General features: G+C 39.2%; 1 protein-coding gene across 2 annotated transcripts in view; it reads right to left on the bottom strand.

Annotated features, from left to right (window-relative positions):
• Positions 1-971: 971 nt before the first annotated feature.
• LOC113545490 (dipeptidyl aminopeptidase-like protein 6) overlaps positions 972-15,847 on the bottom strand; it is an 86,618-nt gene continuing 71,742 nt past the window's right edge. For both annotated transcript variants that reach the window (XM_034303742.2, XM_034303785.2), the window contains 23 exons: positions 15,384-15,478; positions 14,898-14,972; positions 14,557-14,609; positions 14,359-14,440; positions 13,384-13,504; positions 12,889-13,043; positions 12,543-12,640; positions 10,607-10,730; positions 10,353-10,391; positions 9,963-10,070; positions 9,559-9,650; positions 9,404-9,451; positions 8,373-8,491; positions 8,099-8,146; positions 7,170-7,268; positions 7,005-7,074; positions 5,448-5,621; positions 5,133-5,187; positions 4,218-4,317; positions 4,021-4,079; positions 3,848-3,920; positions 2,864-2,937; positions 972-1,697 (listed from right to left, as the gene is read on the bottom strand). In XM_034303742.2, coding sequence (XP_034159633.2) covers positions 1,548-1,697; positions 2,864-2,937; positions 3,848-3,920; positions 4,021-4,079; positions 4,218-4,317; positions 5,133-5,187; positions 5,448-5,621; positions 7,005-7,074; positions 7,170-7,268; positions 8,099-8,146; positions 8,373-8,491; positions 9,404-9,451; positions 9,559-9,650; positions 9,963-10,070; positions 10,353-10,391; positions 10,607-10,730; positions 12,543-12,640; positions 12,889-13,043; positions 13,384-13,504; positions 14,359-14,440; positions 14,557-14,609; positions 14,898-14,972; positions 15,384-15,478 — 2,111 coding nt within the window. In that variant the 3' untranslated portion in view covers positions 972-1,547. The remainder of the gene's footprint in view (positions 1,698-2,863; positions 2,938-3,847; positions 3,921-4,020; positions 4,080-4,217; positions 4,318-5,132; positions 5,188-5,447; positions 5,622-7,004; positions 7,075-7,169; positions 7,269-8,098; positions 8,147-8,372; positions 8,492-9,403; positions 9,452-9,558; positions 9,651-9,962; positions 10,071-10,352; positions 10,392-10,606; positions 10,731-12,542; positions 12,641-12,888; positions 13,044-13,383; positions 13,505-14,358; positions 14,441-14,556; positions 14,610-14,897; positions 14,973-15,383; positions 15,479-15,847) is intronic.

Raw genomic sequence — 15,847 nt, 5'->3', positions numbered from 1 at the left:
AGATTAGACAGGAACAGTTTACTAGTAGAGAGACTTTTGATTGTTTAGAACATAGACATTTACAAATCATAGAATGAGCTTGAAAATAAAGTTGTGAAATTCCGTGAATAAAAAACATAAGCTCTAATATTACAATTATAACTTTACACAGTATGAATATGATGTGAATTTTTAGAAAACAGCACCAAATGTGAGGTTGGGAAAAATGTTGCATGGTGTTTTTGCGTGAGTCTGTCCCCACTGTATCGCCTCAGATTCCTGTTCTTGGCTGACAGGAGTGGAATGCAATGTGGTCTTCTGCCTTTGTAGTCCATCTGCCTCAAGATTCAATGTAATGTGCATTCATGTCAGATACTTTTCTTCTCACCACAGTTGTAAAGAGTATTTATTTGACTTACCGTAGCCTTCCTGTCAGCTCAAACCAGTCAGGTCATTTTCCTCTGACCTCTTTCATCAACAAGCCGTTTCAGCCTGCAGAACTGACGATCAATGGATGTTTGTTGAACCGTTTTGTGTAAACTGCAGAAGCTGTTGTGTGTGAAAATTCCAGGAAATCGGCCATTTCTGAAATACTCAAACTGGCACCAATAATCATGCCACGGATGTGCTGCTCCTACATGATTGGTTGATTGGAAAATTACATGAATGAACAAGTGTTCCTAATAAAATGGACAGTAGGTGATGGTGAAGAATAGGATTACAATCATATGGACATGCTAAATATCACTTTTTTATATTAAATTTCACAATTTTATATTAAACGTTTGATGTTAGACTAATAAATATTTAGTAAAACCTAAACTGTTGGTGAATTTGATGTATACTTGTTTTGGAGTTTAATAAGTGTTTCTGTCTTTTATATTGAGTTTAGTTTTTCCTTAGTTTTTAAATCCTACATGATTTAAAATCTTTCAAGTACACACTTTATAGGCAACTCAAGGTTTCCAAAAATCAGACAGAAAGTCAGACACTGAAAAAGAAAACATTTTTTTTATCGATACCCAAGTTAATATTTCATTTCTTTTGTTACTTTACATCAGAGCCACAGACACAAACACAATAAGATATAAGAACTTTCTGAAGTACAACCATGACCGCAAACCAACCTCCATCCACCATATCTAAACAAAAAAGAAAAACAGTGAGTCCCAGAGCAGCTGGATGAACAGAGTGTTCCCACTGAGTCTACACACTGTGTGCCAGAAATCCCATCCTGCTTTTAGTCTGAACACTGTGTCGGGGGTTTGGTTTGGTCATATTCCTTGCTGCCAGCAGTCAGTTAATCAGAGTAACCCATCAATCAAAGTGATAGACAGACCGTCCTTTTCGACCACGGTCGTTTTCAGATAGCAAAGCCACCATTGGTCCACGCAGAAGAGAGAGACAGGAGCAGCGAGGTAAGAGGAAAACGTCCACAGAGGGAAATTCTCTGTACAGCAGAATAAATGAGGATGATGTCCTTGGAAGGCAAGCTGAGTTAAAAACAAAGTCTGAGTTCTTTAACAGAACGAGTCGCTTTGTGTGTGAACAGCGTGAGCCACAGGACGCTAACCCTGGACTTCGTTCTTTTCCTCTGGATCATCTTCAAACATTTCGTCTGATCGGCTGAAACAGTCTTCAAAAAAGTGGACCAGGGACTGACTGAGGTGCCGCTTCACCGCCTCGCTGTGCAGGAAGTGACCTTCATCTGGATAAATCTGAAAAGAGCAAAACATCACTAAGACTATATAACCATACACAAGTTACCAGTTAGGACTATATTTATTTATATTTATAGGTCAGAAGGTGTTGATTAATTTTCTATAACAGCAGCTCTGACAGTAGTGCAGGTTTATATTAATGTGTTGGTTCTAGTACGTTATCGTTTCTATAGTAACAGCTCATTCACGTGGGGACTTGTATGGCGAACGCGCAACATAAACGGATTTAACAAACGCACGTAATCATTGATATGGTGACGTTTTCTGTAAGGAGATGTTTATTTAACATTTATGGAAGGAGTCTCCAGTGTCAGCGTTTTGTAACAGTCAGAGGTAAAGCTGCAACTTTAAGATGTCTGACACAATCTGTTTTCCGATTGGTGTGGTATAAATAAGGAGGAATAATGAGCTGTTAGTGGAAAATAATCAATGTTTTTGTGCTAACAGTAGCTCCGTATCATCACAAAATCCTGTCCTAGATTATTTTCCCCAACAACAACACCACAGTAAGTGTGTTTTATTCCTTACTTAACATTCATTTAGTATTAGTTGTATTGAATGAAACAGGTTTGAAGGTGTGAAAGGTACAAATTCATCACGTATTCACAAAGAGTCAAAGTTAGTCATGCAAAAAACATAAAAACATCCATCCTCCTCATTAGCATGCTATTAGCCGAGAGAAGCGGAGGACCTTAAACTTTCTAGAGAACATCTGACCCTAATTAGCCTCAGAGTCATTAACATTTAATAATGAATTAAAAGAGGGATGTGTAATAAAGCGGAGAGCAAAGAGAGATTCTTCTGGTGTTCAGGTTTAATTGGATTAGTGAGTGTGCTAGTCTGTTTAATCTGTTAAAGTGCAGAGCAGGCTTCAGGAGTCACTAATCTTCCTCCTGACAGAGGCAGAGCAAGGCGACACACAAGAGTGTGTGTGTGTGTGGCTGAATTTTCTTACAGACTTTTACACAGCTAATTTCTCACATCAGGAACTTTCTTCGTCTCCAGCTTCAGTGGTTACTTCCAGCACAGTGTGTGTGTGTGTATGTGTGTATGTGTGTGTGCGTGTGAAAATTAGGCAGTTTGAGTAGTAAACAGTCTCTCTCTCTCTCTCTCTCTCTCTCTCTCGCTCTCTCACACGCACACACACAGAGCTGATCTTTTACCTGGAGACTGTAATTTGCCTTCCCACTGATTAACCCCGAAATGAATTTAGCAGTATGCTGAAAATGGACTTTTTCTGTAAAGAGAGAGAGAGAGACAGAGAGAGAGAGAGACAGAGAGAGAGGAAAAAATGGTTACATTTAGATGATGCTTTCATCCATTCAGATCAGATTTATGGAAAAACAATCCAGGTGAACAGGGTAATAAAAAAAAAAGATTGCACAATCAGTCTTTGCCAGTTGATTGCTGATATTCTTACAAATGTCATTTCTCGTTTTTTTTCCCCAAAGAAATTGACATTATGCAAATGAGGCTTTGCCTAATTAAATCTGCATAAATTTGCAGAATGAATAAAACCAAAAATCTAGTCTTTTGATGTTGTTAGAAATAAAATATTCATGTCACTGTGAAAATGCTTTCAAGAGAAAGACATTTACAAAAAAAGTAATTTCTTTACTATTTATTTAATCAAGAATATGCCATGCACTCTTCTAAAATAGTATTTTGTGTCATTTTTTCCCCTAATATAAAATCTAATATAAATCCCGAAATAATCAAATTTTTGGGAAAATTCCTCTGTAATACCCATTGTGATAAAATTTCAGGAATGCAGGTCATGAACATAGAAAAAGCCGAGTGTTTTAATAATGCACTGTGAATTTCACAGTTTAATGCATTTCACTCTAGTTAGTGTGATTTATAAAGGAAATTGACATATACACCGATCAGCCATAACATTAAAACAACTAACATCATAATGACACTCAAACTGACATATATTTAAGGGAAAAAAGATTTTCAGGGATATATAGCATGACGTTTTATTTAAAGTGGGTGGAGCTTAAAGCCTCCTTCAGCCTTGTTAAATTACAGATAATCTGGTGGTCAAGAGTGGACAAAAACAGAAACATAAATAAACATGTTAGCAGAAGTTTAAATGTTTTCCACAGCGATTAAAAAAGGAAATGAGCGAGAGAGGAACGTACCATCTGCAGTCGGGTGAATGATCAAAAACTTCTTATTGACAAACTGAGACGCTCGTTGTTTGAAGTTGAACATCTGTAGACGTATTTTAAAAAAATCCACATTTCTTAAATATACACATGTACAACACAAGAGTATATGTGAAATTAAAAATATATCTGAGATGAAAATGTACCTCATACGCTTGATGTTCTGGATATGGAAGGCCAAAATATCGCTCAGAAAAAAACGATGCTGAAAAGCAGATAACAGCGAGACTAGTTATAAAATTCAATAATTATTCATGTGAAGGTAATTTCCTGGGAAGAAGCAGACACTGTCTCACACGCACACACTCACACACACACACACACACACACACACACAGTGTACCATAGAGTCGGAAGTCAGTGATGGGTGAGAGAACAGCTCCACACTTCAGTACGGAGGCCTCAGAGCTGAGCAGGAGGCTGGTGATGTGTCCTCCATACACCTGGAACACACACATCACACATCAGGACATACTGTCATTCATCACACTGCATGCTGGGAAACAGCTCTGCTGCACCTGGAGGTATGTTTACATCCTGGAGTTCGGTCATTTCATGCAATAAACACAGCGATACAGCTAATACAGCTCTCGGTGATGATTTGATGAGGTCAGTGAGGAGGGTTAGAGATGCAGTACTAGAATTCTCCTGTCTAATATGAAATGATTTCTATTCTCAAGGCAATGATTTGATATTTGATGACTCAGATATCTGAGTCTACTACATTACAATATGATTCGATTTAGTCTCTTCCAATTGATATGTGATGAAATTTGTTCAGAATCTGGGGTAGGCCTAGTGTTAATTCATGAATTATGATTATGTAGAGAAGGACTATTTTAAAAGAATCAGAGTTACAGCCAAATCACTTTGCTAGCCTGGTACGTTATTTATGTTATTGACGAGAAAGTTAGGGGTTCAAGCCCAAGCCCCAGCACTGCCAAGCTGCCACTGTTGGGCCCTTGAGCAAGGCCCTTCACCCTTTCTGCTCCAGAGATGCTGTATCATGGCTGACCCTGTGCTCTGATATGATATGCAAAGAAATTTCACTGTGCTATAATGTGTATATGACAAAAAATCTTGTCCTTCTTCTTCTTCTTCTTCTTCTTTTTCTTCTTCTAGAATTGATTTACTGTAATTCTCAAGTATAATTGATACTAATCAATTTTCTGATTGTTGCCTTATTTTATTTCAATTGTTGCCTTTTAAATCAATGCATCAATACGAATCTTCTAATCGTTACACCTCTAGTATTTACCTGTCCAAAAGCGCCGATCCTGGTTTTGTCGATGTACGGCTCTTTCGCTAAAATGCTACAAAACACAAAAGAATCTGTGTTAGTTCATGTTGGGCTCAAAATTCACGATATCAACACACACAATATACGTAATATTCAGAAAAGTCCCCAACAAGCTGAATGAGTGAATCTGAATGTGTAAGAACCTTCTAGAAACTTCACTGCAACCCGACGTTCAGCTTCACTGATGTTTGTTAAAAAGTGTGTGTGATGGGTGTAACATTCCTGTGTGCTGATTTCCTGCAGACAAAGGAAGATGGTTTGTCCAATTTGTACCTGAGAGCCTTCAGCTGGTCCTCCTGGTCAAGCGTGTGGATGAACTCGGAGCCCTGAGAGCCGCTGCCACGACCGTCACAGCGCACAGCGATCACACCCAAACTGCTGACCAACACCGTGGCCCAGTCCACCTGGAACCGCTCCGACACAGCCTGTCCTCCTGGAGTCCCATCCCTGAAACACACACACACACACACACAGAGATAGAATATAATTCTCAGCCTCTCAGACCATGACAAACTGCTCCACCTACTGGGGAGCACAGAGAGAGCTGCACACTAGCACAGTATACACACACACACACACACACATCTGCCAAAAGGTGAGGGACAGTGAGTGACAACGTCATCTAATATATAATGCCACACACACACACACACACACACACACACACGCAAGCACACACATACACACACACAGACCTACACATGCACACAAATTTATTTATTTTATTTATTTATTTTATTTATATTTTTTCCTCAGGGTTCTACGAGTCTCATTACTAGTTCTTTTTGACTGTATTGTTGAATATATGTAAATTTGTTTCTATTTATTTATTTCTGTAGTTATATTCTAATTTGTTCCCAAAGTCTGTATCCAAGCTTTGGCAATACAAAGTTAATATCTGTCATGTCAATAAAGCAACCTTTGACTTTGAGTTGGAGAGAGAGAGAGAGAGAGAGAGAGAGAGAGAGACGGGAAGTAAGACAGGGGTTATTACAGAAACAATTGAGAACAAGTGAGTCATAGTGTGTTTAAATACTTACATAAAAAAAAATTATGTCATTGATATGCCTTGTAATGTCATCTTAGCCTTTTGTAATGCATTGTGGATTTAGAGACACTCTTTTTAGAGCATTCTTTCAGTATAAGACGTTAGCATTTTGGGTTTCTTCAATGAAATTGCTATTGTTTAACTTCCTTCTCATTAACATCTGACTGAGACGAAAGTGTTCAGGGATCAGAGGAAACAAATTTTATTCCCAGTGTTTTCATAACAGCATCAATAATTCTGGTAAACTGGGTTTGTTCTCAATTTAATGCGTACTGTACGTGTGTGAAGTTCATCAAGTTTTATATCACGGCACTGCTGAATTCTGGATTCTGATTGGTCAGAAGCTGTTGATTAATTTTCTACAACAGCAGATCTGGCAATAGAGCAGGTTTATATTAATGCGCTCGCTCTGATATGTTAACGTTTCCATAGTAACAGCTCATTCACAGGGACTTAAAAATGTGTGTAATCATTGATATGGTGAAGTTTTCTGTATAGAAATGTTTATTTAACATAACATAATATTATAACGTAAGTATTAACAGGAAGTAACTTGTTTGGTGGATGTTTCGCAACATTGGATATAACTGTAAACTGATAAAAAAAAATATGTCTTTCTTTAAGAAATAAAAATTGAATTGTTGACAAATAGCTGTAGTATAAGAGGAATAAAGCACTTGGGGAAATGCTGCTATAATAAATTAATCAACTTCAGGATTATAGCCGTTGATTATTTTCCTATAACAGCATGACAGCATGATGGTATTGATTTTGAGACTCACACGAGCAGCAGTAGAGGATAATGTGCCGTGTTTATGAAGCCAGCAGGTTTGAGGATCTGCAGCGACAGAGCTGGAGACAACACACACACATCAGATAGTTCCACTGCATGTGTCCAACATTTAATGTGTAATGTGTGTGAGTTCGACTGTGGATGATGGACGTACTGTAATCCTCCATGTCTATCTTTCTGTACTCGACTCGGGGCATCTGCATGGAGTCTACAGTGCTCCGGAGCTTCAGGTTCAACTCGATGTCCAACAGCTCTGGAAGAACGCAAACACAAATAATTTTCTGTCCGGTGTATCATTAACACTATAATGTGTGGTGTAGAAAATGACACAATGTGATTTGGAGACTATTTTCAGAATGTTGTAGCAGAGTGAGATAAGTGTGAGATGTTGTGAGAAGATCGAAGACCTGTTTCTGGTGTGAAAAAAGAGAAACTTTAATGCTAACACACTAATCACTGAGGTTTCATTCTGGAGAGCCGCACAACAACAACAACAACAACGACAACGACAACAACAACAACTGCACAGTGTAAAAGACTAAAAGAAGTTTAAAAGGCACAAACATGAACACACACACACACACACACACACACACACACTGAGTTTCTGTGACTGTGTGTGTGTTACTGTTCAGAGTGTGTGTGAATCTGCATGGATGATGAAATCAAAATGCCTTTATCAAGACAACTAAAGATGTGTTTGATGTTTTAAACACTGAAAGAAATTGAAAGAAAATGTTATTTCATGAAGTCATTTCTAACTGAAGGACTTTACAGGACAAAATTGAGTCCAAATTTCACATGGTGCTCTGTAATAACTGTCTGAATCATGCTGCTCACACACACACACACACACACACACACACACACAGGGAGGTCATCTTCACAACACAGAGAGACACCCTAACTAGAGGTGTGTTATTCCAGGTATATTAAGTAGAAGCTGGTGTCTCAGCTCTGTGTGTGTGTGTGTGTGTGTATGTGTGTGTATGTGTGTGTGTGTGTGTGTGTGTGTGTTTGTGTTTTTCTAGAGAGTTAATAGTGAAAAGAGAGTGTGTGAGTCGTGTACAGTGAAAGACTCACTCTGTCTGTCCTTGGTTCTGTAGATGGATACAAATGGGACACCAGGTCCTGAAACACAACACCAATAAACTTTATTTATACATTATTATTATTATTATTATTATTATTATTATTATTATTATTATTATTATATGTTTTTCTGATCTGTAACTAATCACATCCTCTTTCTGTCTAAAGCACTTCTCCCTATGGAAGACACCGAACACAGAAACAAAGAAAAAAAAAGAAAAGGCAAAGAGACAGGGAAAAGTGTGTGTGTGTGTGTGTGTTTGACCTTTACAGTGGAGCAGGAAGAAGGTCATGTTGTGGCTGAAGGAGCCGCTCACGAATCCACAGGCGTCTGTAACCCCACAGGAGAGACAGAGCCGAGTGAAGGAACCGACCGTCTCTGCACTGGAACACAAATCACAGGTTTTTAATTAATTATTGCGCTCCTTCTAAAACGTTATCGTTTCTATAGTAACGGCTTGTATGGCGTAAAGCTGTAACCTGCTGGACAGAGGAGTTTACATCTTTTTGCAGTTTCTTGTTGAGTTGTTTCTTTTTTGTCTTATTAACTTCAAGAAAGGCTGATGAGGGAAAGACTGAAGGAACTAACATGTTTCATAGACAGCATCCACAGCATTAAATGTAACTATAAAGGGCTAAAATCGTCTGCAAATTGCTCTCGTGTAATAGGAATAAAACACGCTGTTAAATATAAACTCCACTTCATCACACCACTCATCATTGATTATTTTCCTATAATAGCACAGCTTGTTGTATGTTATTCCTAATAAATATTTATATCGCCCTTTATGTATAAATTATTAGCCTATTTTTATAATAGCAATAACATCATGCTATTTATATGTATTATTTATCGAGTGAAAACAGGAAGTTACAAAGGACAATAGAGCGACAGTGAATGTGAGGGTTCGAGAAAGACAATGCTAACATGGTTATAAAATAATTTATTACTTTCTACTGAATTTCTAAAGAACTTTTTAAAGAGATTATTTCAATTATAATTGAATTATGTTTTATCAAAAGTGTAGAATAAACAGAGACGTGCAGATACACACACTGATATACACAGGTATACACACACACGTTAAACACACCTCACACACATTTCACACACCTCACACACACTTCACACACCTCACACACACATTACGCACATCTTACACACACCTCACACACCAGAGAGTTAAAGCAGTCTTACCTGTAGTTGTTATATACACACCTCTCACACACCTCACACACACCTCTCACACACCTCACACACACTTCACACACACCAGAGAGTTAAAGCAGTTTTACCTGTACAGGTGGCGACGTTTGGGATCTTCCTCTGTGCTCACGTAGTATCTGTTATACACAATACACAACATCACACCATTATAACACACACACTAAACTAAAACAGTGTGTGTGTGCATGTGTGTGTGTGTGTGGGCATGTGTGTGTGTGTTCACATTAGCTGGCTGTCCTCGTTGTAGGCCAGAAGGTGTGTAACATCCCAGTTGCCTGATGTGATGGACTGCAGAGTGTCTGAGGTGCTGTTGGGCTGAAAGACAAACACACACACACACACACACACAAATACCCACACACATGCACACACACAGTGATAAGTCTTCAATAATGCAATATCTCTAAGTCTGTGTATAATGTGTGTATGTTTGTGTGAGGTGTGGGTATTATGTAGTGTTTATGAAGTGTGTGTGCATTAAAGGGTATGCATGTGTACGTGTGCAGTGTGTGTGTATTAGGGCGTGTGTTTATGTATATGTGTTTGTTCTGTGAGTATGAGGTGTGTGTGTGTGTGTGTGTGTGTGTGTATATGTGCAATGTGTGTGTGCACAGTGTATATGTGTACCTGTGATGATGCCATGGACACATGGAAGAATTTGCCCTGCCCCCCTTGAGGGACAGCACAAGTGAAGAAGAGCTTCAGGCCGTCTTTAGAGAAAAGCGGAGCTTCGTTCTACACACACCCACACACACACACACACACACACACACAATTACTTACTTACTTTTTCTGACCAATCAGAATCCAGAATTCAACATAGCTGTGTTATTGTATAATATTGTATTTGTAGTTTGTATGTAATATTCATATGCCAGATTTATGCAAATTAGCATATGTAAAAGTACATACACAGCAGTAAAAAAGTTATAATAGTGTAGAATGAGATAGAATTAGCGTTTTTGTTTTATTAATCTGCAAGTGTTAATATTGCCTTTAAAGGATAAGGCTCCCTACCTGTCTGTCCAGCCAGGTCTCACTCTCATCCTCATGTTTCTGAAACACACACACACACACACACAGATAACAAGTTTCAGACAGAAATTGTTTCTTACATGTAAACATTTAGAATGTCACTAGTTCTTTATAATCATTAATTTTTAGTCAGTGCCTTCATGAAATGTAAATATCTTTTAGCATTAGAAGTCAATTTTATTCCACCATCCGTTACAGAAGTGTGTGTGTGTGTATATGTGTGTGTGTGCGTGCACCTTGTTACAGACTCCCGTCGTGGCCTCACACAGGCTCAGAATGGAGAAGTTCTGCGCTCGGTTTAACCACTTCACCGCCAGCTTCGTGTTTGTGGCCCATTTCACCATCGTTATGTAAAACTCTCTGGAGGAAAAACACAAAGTGTGTGTGTGTGTGTGTGTGTGTGTGTCAGTAAATGCCCACCTGAATAATAATAATGCAAAAAACTGAGTAAAGTAAAACAACAATAAACACCAAACCAAACAAACAAACAAAAAAAACTCAAAATGGTACTGAACTACAGGGTTAATATGTGATTCCTAAAGATTGAGATTCTTCTTAAACTGCCACCACTACTCCTCTTTAGAGGACAGAATGAACTTTATCAAAGTATACAGTTATACAGAGGGACAGGAAAGTCAGTAAGTATGTAAGTGTGTAATTAAGTGAGTAAGTAAGAATGTAAGTCACACAAGTAAATAAGTAAGTACATATTTTAGTAAGTACACAAGTATTTCAGTACGTCAGCAAGTAAGACAGTAAGAAAGTATGTAGGTCACTATGTAAGTATGTAAGTAAGTCAATAAATAATTAAGTATGTCAGTAAACACACAAGTAAGTAAGCATGTCAGGAAGTAAGTCAGTAATTAAGTATATGAGCAAGTCAGTAAGTAAGGGTGTCAAGAATTAAGTCAGTAAAAAATCACTAAGAAAGCCACATAGTAATTAAATGATTACTGTATGTCAGTAAATAAGGCAGTAAATTAGAAGGACTGTCAGTAGTGGGTAAGTGCGTAAATCAGTAAGTATGCATATACACTTATTGTCCACTTTATTAGGAACACCTATACCTGCACATTCATGCAATTATCTAATCAGCCAATCATGTGGCAGCAGCACAATGCATAAAATCATGCAGAGAGAGGTCAAGAGCTTCAGGTAATGTTCATATCAAACATCAGAATGGAGGAAAAGTGTGATCTCTGTGACTTTAACCGTGTCGTGGTTGTTTCTACCAGACGGGCTGGTTTGAGTATTTCAGAAACTGCTGATCTCCTGTCTCTAGAGTTTAGACAGAATGGTGCGAAAAACAAAAAACATCCTGTGTGCTGAGGGTCTGCAGGCTGAAACACCTTGTTGATGAGAGAGATCAGAGGAGAATATAGTCGAAGACTGGAAAAAGACCAGGTGACTTTATTTTTCTAATCTTCAACTGTCCAGTTTGGGTGAGTCTGTGCCCATGATAGCCTCAGATTGCTGTTCTTGGCTGACAGGAGTGGAACCCAGTGTAATATTCTGCTGTTGTAGCTCATTCACCTCAAGGTTTGATGTTTTATGCATGCTGAGATGTTTTTCTGCTCACCACAGTTGTAAAGAGTGATTATTTGAGTTACTGTAGACTTCCTGGCAGCTCGAACCAATCTGGTCATTTTCCTCTGATCTCTCTTATCTTTAAGGCTTTTCCACCAACAGAACTGTCGCTCACTCAATGTTTTTTGTTTTTCACATCATCCTGTGTAAACTCTAGAGACTATTGTGTGTGAAAATCTCAAAAAGATCAGCAGTTTCTCAAATGCTCAAACCAGCCCATCTGGTACCAACAACCATGCCAAGGTTAAAGTCACAGAAATCACACTTTTTCTTCATTCTGATGTTTGATGTGAACATTAACCAAAGCTCTTGACCTCTATCTGCATGATTTTATGCATTGTGCTGCTGCCACATGATTGGCTGATTAGAAAACTGCATGAATGTACTGGTGTACAGGTGTTCCTAATAAAGTGGACTGTGAGTGTATATGTAAGTCAGTAGTGTGTAAGTAAGTCAGAAAGTCAGTAAAAAAGTCACTGAGTCGGTAAATATGTTAGTCAGTATGTCAGTAAGTAAAGTAACAAACAAACCAATAGATAAATCAATAAAACATAAAGAATGAGATTTTAGTTATTACAGACTGACCGGATCCTGTGGTCGTCTGGTCTCTTCATCTGGATGGTGTGTAAAGGGCCGTTCAGGTTCACCACATACAGAGAGATCACGGGGTTCTCCTCACCGGCCTGCAGTGAACAACGTGTTAACAGTGTAACAGTTACGAATGAATACAAATATAATGTGTGAACAGAACATTCAGACAGATTTCATTTTCAGATAATGAATTACCAAACAGCTAAAATGTGGTGTTCTCATTTCATACTGTATTCTAGAGTAAAATAAAACAGTGAAATAAAATATGTTTTTGTGTATATTTCAGTCCGAGTGTTCTACTTTCTCTCTCTCTATCCATGTATCCATGCTGGGGGCGTACTTTGGGGTAATGGTATGCTCGGCTCGTTGGGTACGGTGACCCTGTGAACATGGGCAGCTCCATCTTGGGCACCAGATTGTCGTTGATGGAGGCATATGCCAGATGTGTCCCATCAGGAGACCACCAGTGAGCCACATGGGACTGGAAGATCATCTCTGTGAGGGAGAAAGAGATTCTCTCACATTAAACACACACACACACACACACACACACACACACACAGAGCAATCGTTGAGTCTATATATGGAAATGTGGGTGTGGTTGAATCCATATATGGAGACGTGGGCATCATTGAGTCCAATATATGGAAATGTGGGTGTCACAGAGTCCCTATATAAGGAAATGTGGGAGTCGTCATGTCCATATATGGAAATCTGGGCATCATCAAGTCCATTGTATGGAAATGTGGGGGTTACTGAGTCCATATATGGAATTGTGGGTGTGATACCACAAGTGTGTATTGTACACTGATGCTAAGTGTTAGCATTAGCTTACCCTCATACAGCCAATCGCCAAGGCCGTTGAAAATCACGCCTTCTTTGCCAGTGGAAACAAGGCGGATGGTTCGGCTCCCGACGGTGGAGCGGTAGTAGATATTATTCTCAAATATAAAAATCTAAAATAACAGGAAAGAGGAGAGGAGTGATATTTCTGTAGATCAGTGTGTAGATCTGTAGATTCTGATTGGCTGGAGGCTGCTGCTTATGGATGAGGAGGAGGATTGTGATTGGCTGAAGGCTACTGATTATGGATAAGGAGGAGGATTATGATTGGCTGAAGGCTGCTGTTTATGGATAAGGAGGAGGATTGTGATTGGCTAAAGGCTACTGATTATGGATAAGGAGGAGGATTATGATTGGCTGAAGGCTGCTGATTATGGATAAGGAGGAGGATTGTGATTGGCTGAAGGCTACTGATTATGGATAAGGAGGAGGATTGTGATTGGCTGAAGGCTACTGATTATGGATAAGGAGGAGGATTGTGATTGGCTGAAGGCTACTGATTATGGATAAGGAGGAGGATTGTGATTGGCTGAAGGCTACTGATTATGGATAAGGAGGAGGATTGTGATTGGCTGAAGGCTACTGATTATGGATAAGGAGGAGGATTATGATTGGCTGAAGGCTGCTGATTATGGACGAGTTTTGTGAGGATTATGTGTTTTTGGACATATATGGAAATGTGGTCATCAGTGAGTCTATATATGGAGCTGTGTTCTATGATTTTTGAGTAAAATCCTGGTGATCTGAGATATCCGTTTTTCAGTCTTGGTTCTGGGTAAAGTTTTTTTTTCCTTTATCACACACAGTTACACAGTGATATGAGTGTGTTACAGAGTGTGCTATACAGAGAGTTTCAGTGAGTGATTTGAGGGAACCATAAATAAACCTGGAACATGTGTAGCACTTGGGAAAGAGGTTTGACGGTGCACATGGGAGGAGTGAAGGATTATGGGAAATGTAGTAATACCAGTTGCTGTCCTCGTGGTCCCCATCCTGCGTACTGAAGAGGAGCATTACGCACTTCTGGAGGAGTCAGAATCCATGTTTCCCTGTGAATAATGCACACATTCTCCACTGTTTGTCCTTCACACTTCCTAGAATTTACCTCTAGGGTCTGTACCATATGTGCTACTCTGTGTGTGTGTGTGTGTGTGCGGGCACTTACGGAGTCTCTAAACTACAGATGATGTAGTACGCAGTGAAGGAGTGACGATAAATCTGCAGGACAGAGAGAAAACACAGAGAGAGACAGAGAGAGAAAGAGAGAGAAAGAGAGAGAGACAAAGAGAACAGAAAGAGAAAGACAGAGAGAGAGAAAGAGAGACAGAGAGAGAAAGACAGAGAGAAAGAGAGAGAGACAGAGAGAGACAAAGAGAGAAAGAGAGAGACAGTGAGAGTTAAAATATAATATTAAATACAATCATTAAAGGAAGCACTATTTATCATGAGTATATTTACGATTGTAATGTACTAAACAGTGTGTGTGTGTGTGTGTGTGTATCTCACCGGCTCCACATTGTAGGCCAGCAGAACGTGTTTCAGATCTGCAGAAAGCTCATACTTGATGGCCTTATACATTTCCTGCAAAGTGGACAAAAAAGAAGAAATGAGGCAGCCTATAAATATGTATGAGCTTTCTATTTAACCCCGCCCACTAACCGAGAGTATTAAACCTAATCTCCTAACTGAAGATATTTAACCCTGCCCACTGACGGAGAGTATTAAACTCCATCCACTGATCAAGGGTACTAAACCCCACCCACCGATGGGGAGTATTAATAAGGGAGACTATTAAACCCCACCCAGTGATAGACAGTATTAAACCCCACCCACTGATCGAGGGTATTAAAGTCCACCCACTGATAGAGTTTATTGCTTATATAGTTTATAGTGTGTGTGTTTGTGTGTGTGTGTGTGTATGTGATTACTGTGTGATTCCTGTATAAAGAGGGCACACAATCAGAGGACGAAGACAGAAAGAGAGAGACTCACAAACTTCCTGTTGGGCACCAGCACTGTGCTCTTATTCGTCTCCACGTTGAACTTCAGCACATCACCTTCACGAGTGCGATACAGAATCTCCTCATCTACAGAGAGAGATATTTTTACAGTAGGTTATCATACCATGAATATTCTACACAGCTCTACACATAGGGGTGTGTTCTAATCACTGAGCTCTTCTCTGATGCTTTACTTCGGTTAACAGTTTCCTAAATTTGTGATTTATCCTTTGCTTCATCTCCACCTAAAGAGAGAGATGATGCAGCGGTGCTTTAGTGTTTTAGCCTGTCCTGCTCTTTCACCTCATTATCTGTACACTCTGATCAAACAGATTAGCTTCCAAAGTGTTAACTTTCAAACTAATTCCTCTGTCAACACCATTGTGCTTGCCATCTTGTAGATCGCTAAGCAGCCGAGCCGAGTCTCTGCTGTACCTCTGTGTTCTATAGCTGCAT

The sequence above is a fragment of the Pangasianodon hypophthalmus genome, chromosome 1, assembly GCF_027358585.1.
Source record: "Pangasianodon hypophthalmus isolate fPanHyp1 chromosome 1, fPanHyp1.pri, whole genome shotgun sequence".
NCBI classification, from domain to species: Eukaryota; Metazoa; Chordata; class Actinopteri; order Siluriformes; family Pangasiidae; genus Pangasianodon; species Pangasianodon hypophthalmus.
This window is presented reverse-complemented; position numbering and strand designations above follow the sequence as displayed.